Genomic DNA, 9,665 nt, shown 5'->3' with positions numbered 1-9,665 from the left:
GAGACTCTATAACCGAAATTCTACCACTTCAAGAAGTCACATCAATCCTTGAAAGGCCATGACCCACTTGAGGCCGATTTTGAGAAAAAGGAAGTTTAAAATATCTTATATGGATTTTATGTGCTCCAAATTGGACCTATTCAATGGTGGGGCCGTGGATACTATTATTGAAGCATCCATCGAAGGTCCAAAAAAGCTCTCATGGGATACAACCTTCTCCAAACTCTTCAAAGAATGAGGGGAGAAATTTCATGGAAAAAAAAAGCATGTTAGAAGACGCCTCATTCAAATCAAGAGAGCTACTCTTTTCAAAGCTAAATAAGATAAATTTCGCATGGCTACAAAGACTCCTCCACCACTTACATGTTATCCGTCTAACTATGGAACTTGGAGAACCTCAAGCTTCTGCTATAGTCTCAGGTTTGGCTGAGATGGAAGAGTTGTAATCCTCCCATTCAATTTAGAGTCCATCCTTTTTAAGATCATGAGCTTGGCACCTCATGCTTGTCATGCTCTTATTTTATCTAGCAATTCTTGTTACTTGGTGATATCTTAGGCCATCTTTAGAGCTAGAACTTACCACCCTTTGGGGTTATGTTCCCCCTTGTTATCGCTGTGGACCTCTTGATTTGCTTTTGCCTTGCCTTTTTCATCTATTTCCATGTTGTTATCTTTTGGAGCTCTGGTTATATTCATTTTCTTTACTGCTTCATAGCTGATAAATCACATTTCTCTTTTACTGAAAAAAAAATATGTGAGAAATTGTACTAAAAAGAAATCATCTCAAAACAATTTAAGTAAAATCAATCTAAATTTTGTAATATTATAATAGAAAAGGCTTAATATAACAAAAATTCTTGTAAAATAATTCAATAATGAATTGAGCCCTCAATGAAAAACAATACCCAATTGAGCCATTAATTGAACATAAGCAATAAATTAAGTCTTCAAAAAACCAATGTAAACCCCTTACGATCATTATGTTCGCCATGTGACACGTTAAGATTGTACCACACGGCGAAACCTAGTAAATTCTTTTTAAAATGTTTAAAAAATTATAAAATTACAAAAATATATAAAAATAAAAATTAATAGAAAATTATAGAAAGTATATATAAAATTATGAAAAATATATCATATTATAAAATTATAAAAAAAACCCTATTTTAAAACTATAAAAATATAAAAAAATTACAAAAATATATCATAAAACAAAATTTACCCTTAATCTAAATTCTAAACCTAACTCAATTTCATCCATAAAACACTTCCATCTTGTCACTTAGCAACATTTGATGCAATGAGAACCAAATTGATATATGGAAACTTTGTTACTTCCCGCGAGGCTTCTTCCAAAATGCATTTCCATCCACACTTTCCAATAGAACTGTTCATGAGTTGAGTTGTATTTGGGTCGAGTCTAAGTATGATATTAACATACTTTATATTTGTTCAAGCCCGGCCTGGCCTGAAATCTAGACTTAAAATTTTGTCCAAGTTTGCCCATATTTGTAAAAGAATAACCCAAGCCCATTTTGGGCCTATCCATATTATTTTTAATTTTTAAAAATTTATATCTATGTTGTTTTATTTTAATATTTAACAAATTTATACATTTTTTATTTATTGAAAATTTGTATATAGTCATCATAACATTTTTTTTAATGTTTATATTAGAGTAGTATTATATATTTAGTATAGGTTTATTTTTTTTAATGTGTTCTAAATTACGTCATATATGAAAATATCATAATATAAAGTATTATAAACTTAAAACGGGTCGGGCCAAGATTAGGCCTTGAATGTTTAAGCTTGAGCTTGACCCATATTTTAAATAAACCTTCTTCTTTTTTTGCCCAAGCCCATTTTCGAGCTTAATATTTTTGCTCAAACCCTTTCGAATTTTGAGCAGGTGTTCGAATCTAGACGGATAACTCAATCCATAAACAGGTCTACTTTACAATTAATACTTTTATATCTTGATTACCCGGAATTTGTCTAATAACTTTCAATCAAAATATTAAATATGTAGAAAACCTTATATGTGTCTTCATATATTTTTTAATTTATTTTATATTTGATCATTATATTTGTATAATTTATTATATTTTCATAATTTTATGTAATTTTAAAACTATTTTTTAAAATAATTTTTAATAAAATTTCCAAATTTTTTATGAGTTTTGAAGATTATAATTTTTTAAAAAAAATTATACTTTTGTAAACTTTTTAAATATAATTTATCATCTTTCATCACGTGACACAATCATAACGTACCATGTACATGAATTTACATAAAAATTAATTTTTTTTTGAAGATTTAATTAATTAAATGTTTAAATAAATAACATTTAATAAAAAAAAAGAAGTGAAACAAACAATGGTTATTCATTTTATGAGGTATAAAAGTGGAAATTTGTCTGATATAAAAGCGAGAGTAGCGCATTAATGGACTTTTCTACCTCAAATTAGCGAATCTTAGCTGGGGTTATTACATTTCAAAATTGGCGCCTGACCTCACTCTCCATTATCTCTCTCTCCAATTTATCTAACTAAATTATTTTTTAATAAAACATTAAATTATGTTAAATAAAAAAGTTAAAGATTTATTTAGGTCTAAATGTATACATTTGTCTAGTCTAGAAGTAATTATAGAAATTCAAAATTTTTAAAGCCTAATAATAATTTTAATAATAGTAATTTAGGGTAGGTTTGAATGGGCTATGTGTTTACTTGCCGTTAGTGTAAAAATAATAGTGGCGGTGAGATTAGATACTATAGTGTGAGATAAAAAGTAAGCTAAATACACCACACCGCCCATTCAAACCCACGCTTAGACGTTCCCTGTTTAGCATAAGTACAGTGTGTTTTCTATTGATTTTTGAGCAACCGCAGCACAAAACTCCCTTTAGATGACCAAATTCCAGTGCGGTGGAAGGGAATAGATTGCACCACACCCCAAAATTTTCACTGCTCCATTTATGCCCGGTTGAAAATTCAAAGATGCAAACGCTTACATGCATTTTTTATCCCTTTTCATTTATTAATAAATTGAATAAAGGAAAGTAAAAAAAAACACTTAGATAGTAATTTATAGATTCACATATTTTTAATAATTTTGTAAAATTAAAGTAATTTTAAAAAATTCTATTATGCTCGATTTGTAATCTAATATCTTTAATTGTCATTTTCTATTTTCACCTCACCACTATAGTTGTGTTTGAATCCAAACACACATCTCACCGTTATTTCTAATCTCACTGCTACAGTATCCAATCTCATCGCTATAATAACTAATCTTATCACCACCACCACCACTAACAGGAAGGAAATGCACAATAAACCTTAACCTTGATAACTTGGAAGATCAACCTTTTTTTATATTTTTTATAAGAGGTGGCGCTTCACATGTGCAAATCTCCCATCAACACTTGAAATACTCATAAAGATGAAAGATTAATTTTAGACATTAATGATGATGGGATTAGTTAATTAGTTAGCATTTAATCAAAGAAAATAAATTGATACTTATGTATTTTAAATATGGGCTATAAATAAAGATATTGAATAATGGAAAAGACATTCTCTTTTCTTAATGTATTTTAAGCACTTTGGAACATTGAGAAGCAACATGCCATTTATTTTTCCCCTGGAAATCAGGGAGACCAAACCACAAAGTGGGGCTGATTAGATAATTAATTAGTCTTAAAAAAACAAAGCATGCCTACTGCCCAAGCAGGAAAATTATATTGTTATAGTAATGTAATAATAAACACCACTTTTGTTTTACTTAGAAAAAAGATGAAGTTGAAAGGCTAAAAAACCAACTGACACAACATGCTTTCTGGATTTCTTTGAAACTTGAGAAGGAAAAAGGGGTAAATAGACGCTTTATACAATTGTTTAATCTTTGATACTATATGTATATATTTTCTGAATTTGCCATTTTAGGGACTCAGGAAACAAGGAAAAAAAACCATCATGCAAACTGATACTTTTTTTTATAACAAAAATAATTCATTTGCTTGTTTACAAAACAAAGCAAAAAAAACTGTAATAAAGATCAACACAAACGAATATCCTCCTATACAAAACAACTCTCCTTTCTCTCATTACTGTTCCCTATCGTGTCCCCTTTGGACCACAACAACATAAATTACAAACTCAAACTTCTTCACATCAAATCTATAGCTAATGGCATTCATAAAACAAAACCCAATGGACAAACAATGGCACCTACTTGGAACCTTTAATATATATATATATGGTTGCTTTTTTTGTTTCTGTATCCATATGAAAATCCACTGAAAAGTTTCAAGTAATCAGCTGATGATCACAAACTTGATGTTCCATATCTGCACAAAACAAACCCAACACTCTCTAGTTTCCAGTTGCTGTTTATATGCTGGAACGTATTCAATTTCTCAAGGGAAAAAATGAAATAAATGGAAGCCAGGCACTCAATAGGGAATTAAAAAGCCTACTAACCAAGTTCTGTATATTTAATTCTCTGAGCATCATTGTGAAGTATTAGGGTCTTGGTCATCTCCACTGTCTGTACCTTGAGGCTGGTGTTGTTGGTGATGATGTTCCAGTGGATTGTTTTGGTCTGAGTTAACGTTTGAGCCACCTCTAGAATAGGCATTAAGAGCCGCCAACATGCCTAAATTAGAATCAGACATTCCTAAACCAAGGTGATGATGAGGCTGTTGTTGTTGTTGCTGCTGCATTAACATTGAACCCAATTGCAAAGGACTAGCTCTACCACCTTGGAATTCAACATTACCTGGAAGATTGAATCTTGGTAGAAAATGTAAAGGCGCTTGCAGTGTATTTCCACTTGCTTGATTTGCTGTCCCGAAAGGCCACATCTGAGGGTGATCAGATGGACCAGCCCCAGTTGCAGCTGAAGGCGCCACTGATGGGCCACAAGCACCAGCACTCATTGGCAGCATCCAAAACGTACTTCCCGCCCCACTGCTTGGCGCTGGTGCCACTGCCCACATGGCTGTGCCGGGCAGGATATTTGAGGGTCGAGGTAGAGCCGAAGATCCAGCATCGTGTTGTGGTTTAGACAATTGAGTTAAACCACTTTTGAAAGCCTTAATAGGGGATCCATCGCCGCCACCACTACCACTTTCACCTTGTTGCTGATCATCATCCTTAAACAAATCCTCCCTAAAACGTTTCCTCATATAATTCTCACTTAAATTCCCACCATCTCCACCTCCACCTCCGGGTAAAGCTTCAGCTATTTGATCTGCCGTTAAAAGATGCTGCTGCTGAAACCCCAACAAAGCGCTATGAGCAAACCCTTCTTCATAAGGGTGATGGTGATGATGATGGGAAGCCAAAGCTAAAGCACCATGGAACGAGTGTGGAGCAGATTTTGAAGGCGGAGCAGAAAGCGTGGATCCACTACTTCTTAAAGAAATATTAAGAGTCGAAAAATTGGCTGGTATAGTACCAGTTCCAGTGGCTGCTATTATTGCTGGTTCAGCTTGTTGTAAAAGCCATTCGATGGTTTCCCCATCAGATTTATGACCTAATTCTCTAGTCAATTGGAAAACCCTAGCCGCACAAGTAGCTGGCATTCTGATACGGCGGCCTCGACCATCGACTTTGGTGTGTCGGTCCTTGGTGGAGCGTTTCACTGGCGGGTTAGCTGTAGTCGTCGTCGTCGTCGTCGATGCTGGTGTCGTCGTAGATGAAATTGGCAAGTCGGTTTGATTCTTGGAATCGATGTTGAGAGAAGTAGATCTGGTAGCAATAGCGAGAGAGGCGTCAACGAGTTGAGGTGGGTTCGTTGTAGTCGTAGAAGCTGAAGAAGAGGAGGAAGAAGAAGAAGATGAAGACGGGAGAGGCGGTGTTGTGGTGGTGGTAGTTGTGGAAGAAGCAGGATGAAGAAGAAGATGATGAAAAGGGTGGTGGGGATGGAGGTGAGAAATGGAGCCCATATTAAAAGGGTTGCCCGAAGAAGGACCTGAAGATCTGGTGCCATCAAAAGGGACCACAAGCTGGGGAGAAGCCGACTGTTTTTGGTGTTGCAGATGGTGCTGCTGGAGAGACTGATGGTGGGGTTCTGCAGAATTGTTGTTGTTATTGTTGCTGCTGCTGCTGTTGTTTTTGGTTTGCTTATTGCTTTGCAAATCTGTAAGTTCCATTTGGTGGGGTTTCCAGGTTTTTGAAAGGGGTGATTTTTATTTTTATACTAACCCCCCAAGCCTTCAAACTTGATCCATCATCAACCCCATCTTTTTCTCTTCTTCTTCTTCTTCTTCTCTCCAACTCAACTCTTATATTTTCTCGAGAAAAATTTAAAAAAAAAGTTAAACAACCTCTTTTTCTTTTTTTCTTTTTTCTCTCTTCTCAGTTCTTTGCAGAGTGTGGAACTATGTAGGACTATGAGTTCGTGGGGTTCTATAGCTTTCTGATTGACTGCTGGGTTTGGGTGAGTTAAGAGCTAGGTAGCTAGGCAGGCTGGGCTAAGGCTAGAGACTGGCTATCCTAACCCAGGTGGAGGACCTAAGTTCTATGTGGGAACATGGAGTGAAGGAGGGGAGGGGGGCCAAAATATGTAGCCATATAGCAGAAGTCCACTCGTGGGGTCTCGTAAAGGAGTGTTATAAATCTGCCTTTTTATTCTTTACCAACAAAAAATACTTACACATCCCCCCCCCCAAGCTATCTTCTCCCTTCTTCACTTAAACTCCCATTCTACCCTTGTGTTGTTTGAACAAAACAGTCCACAAAGTGGACAACATTGTCTTTTTCTGTTTCAATCAGTTGTTTCAGACAGAAATTGATGTCCCCAGATCATTGTCTGAATATACTTGTAAAAACTTTTAACCCTAATCTCTCTCTTCTCTTTATATATATACTTAACCGTCGACAAACAAAATCTCTGTAATTTTCACCACCTACTGCTGATGATGTGCAGGCAAAAGGTTGAGGACAAGAAGAGCCCTTCGCCTGTCTGGCTTTGGTTTTTGAAATCCTGACGTTAAATTTTTACTGATTCCAATTAAGGTTTACAAATTACAGGAGCTGGGATTAGTCGTTATGGAAAGGACAAAAGTTGAAAAGAGAAAAAAAAACCTAGTCTTAAATTAAATTCATTGTGATGTGTAAATATATATATAATCGTGTAATTGAATGCAGTTGGTCCAGGCCAGGGCATGCAGTCAGCGCAGGTAAACATCAGATAAAGCATCTAATGCAGTCGGACAGCTCATCCCAACCCAACCCCACATTCCTTTTTTTTTTTTAATTATATAAATAATATCTTTTCTTTTGGGATTTGGATTGCTGTCAATATGGGCACCCCTTCTTTTAATAAGATGGCCACTTAATTTTTTTTTTTTGGTTTAAAATGACCAAATTGCCTTCTACATTCTAGAAAGATGCCAAGTGCCCCCCCAACATAAATAAGTAACCACTACTGCTTTTATTTTACACACATGGGAATACACAAGACTTATTAAATGGATAATCACACACACAGACAGACACTAAATGGGAAATAAATAGAGATAATCATATATACATATTTCAACATGTGCAAATGGTAATGGCTTATAACCCTTAGGGAGGCCTTTTCAATTCATCCACAACATTGCAGCACATTTGGCTTTTATATTTGCTGTTGTAGCATGCGGGAATAAAATCCATGAAAAAGGCTGCAATATGAAATGCATATACATATATATGTGTCTGTCACTGCTCATTCATTTCTGATATGTTGGTAAAAAAATGGATGCATGTTATTGGACACTAACGTGGTTGTGCATGAATCATGGTGCTAACTGGTTTTGGCTCCCTAAAATTAAAACCTTTACTTCCATCATTTTTAAGGTGTCTTCTTTCACTATGCCTACTTGGAAGAATTTATTAGCGTCATGTTTTGTCTTTGCTAAACTACAGTCTGTCTACTCGTATCATTAGCCAAATTTTTAAAAACCCTCTTTAGAGCTGTAACTGTTCAAATTTTTTTATGTTATAAACAGGTTCGTTCTTTACATTTTAGGGTAATAGACGAAATAATAATTTAAATCTCTTTTAAAAAAAGTTATAAAATGTAATACAATAAAAGTTGGGACCCTAATAGATGAAATATTTATGGTAAAAAAATTGAAAACCTAGATATTTAATTAATTTATTTTAATTTAAAAAAATTCTTACTTTAAAAGCTGAAAAATTATTATTTTTAGGTCTCTTCCAGCCCTGAATCCTGGATGGCTATACTCTCAAACAACCCCAGGGCCGGACTTGATTAAAAGCCATTCGGATACAATGTTGCTGTTAGTATTATATATAGGATTAATATTTAGTACACTAACTTTTATATTAATAAAGAGTAGTAAGGGTTTGAGACTTTACATAAATTTATTTATTTATTTTTAAAAATAATAATTTAATTTAATTCCAACAAATTATAATTTTATTACTAGACCCCAAATCATATAAAAACTCTTATTATAAATTATAATCTCCCAACACAAACCAGCCAGCAAGTAGCCACATGGACCCACTTTTCTATACAAAAAAATTATATCTAATCTTAACTCATAATTAATTCCACTAATAACCATACAATGATACAAATCCATCCCACACCTTCATCCCTATCCATCTTTATTTTTTTTGAAATAATCTTTACCAATATTTTAAAAGATTAAACACCCATACATTTCGCTTTCTTTCTCTTGCTAATTCAATTCATATGATTCTCTTTTTTTGAGAAAAAAAAAATTGGGACTCACACAAAGCTTCAAATGTTTTTGGATGTTGACTCTGATAAAATGTTAGTATAACTTACCATTTTCATAGATTATGGGTACAAGATTTGTGGATTATATGAGAATGTCAAGTGTAAACAAGGATGGATATTTTGCATTGAAGTTATTGTAGTGGCTGGCAGGTAAAGACAGTGGGAAATCCTGTTCATGCATCATACTCCATTTGTTTGATTTTGCTGTCTGTTTCAAACAAAGGATTTATCTTATATTAAAAAAACAAGTAAATTAATTCTGATTAAATAGTAAAATGATTATTTTATTAAAAATTATATTAATTTTTATCATTAAATGATGGTGTATGTGATTGACAAAGTAATCATATTATTTAAGATCATTTTAGCAGCATTGGCATAAGGTACATGTGATATTGTCAAGTTACTTCATCAACCATGTTAGTACTTAATAGTATAAATGGATAGATTTTTTTAAAAAAGGTAAATTCATTAATTCATTCAATAAATGAAACCATACAATTCAGAAAGAAAAAAATTACAAACACTGGTCGTAAATGATGAAGGACAAGCTTCATCAACACAACAAAGGCTTTAGCCTCTGCATCAATAGAATATTAGTCACAATTCAAGCACGACATATCTGGAGTGATTGCAAGCACTTAAACGATAAAGAAATCAACCGCGGATTGTCCAAAGCAGCGAGAAAAAACCGACAAAAGAATCGAGCATTCACTAAACTAGAGAGGATGACAACAAAATCATCCCTAAAATTATCACTTGTAAAACTAAGATTACATGCATAATCAAGATTAAAAAAACGTGCTACAAGAGCAGACAAAAACTTCTAAAATTGAAAACTTATTAAACAATGGAAAAATAAACAAAAAAAAATATAAAACTTAAGACAACACGG

At 33.7% G+C, this 9,665-nt stretch overlaps 1 protein-coding gene across 1 annotated transcript; it reads right to left on the bottom strand.

Annotated features, from left to right (window-relative positions):
- Positions 1-3,982: 3,982 nt before the first annotated feature.
- LOC107922196 (transcription factor TCP8) lies at positions 3,983-6,892 on the bottom strand. The gene is made up of 2 exons (XM_016852085.2): positions 4,489-6,892; positions 3,983-4,355 (listed from the first exon to the last, which is right to left on the bottom strand). Exon 1 carries the CDS (start codon positions 6,162-6,164, stop codon positions 4,518-4,520), a length of 1,647 nt encoding a protein of 548 aa, XP_016707574.2. The 5' UTR covers positions 6,165-6,892; the 3' UTR covers positions 3,983-4,355; positions 4,489-4,517.
- Positions 6,893-9,665: the final 2,773 nt, after the last annotated feature.

This window comes from Gossypium hirsutum, chromosome D01, assembly GCF_007990345.1.
Source record: "Gossypium hirsutum isolate 1008001.06 chromosome D01, Gossypium_hirsutum_v2.1, whole genome shotgun sequence".
Lineage (NCBI taxonomy): Eukaryota > Viridiplantae > Streptophyta > Magnoliopsida > Malvales > Malvaceae > Gossypium > Gossypium hirsutum.
The sequence above is the reverse complement of the archived record's forward strand: the minus strand, read 5'-3'. Positions and strand labels throughout refer to the sequence as shown.

What these genes read in the sequence shown, in the direction of transcription:
- LOC107922196 (XM_016852085.2), bottom strand. Translation starts at nt 6,164, where the DNA reads ATGGAACTTACAGATTTGCAAAGCAATAAGCAAACCAAAAACAACAGC.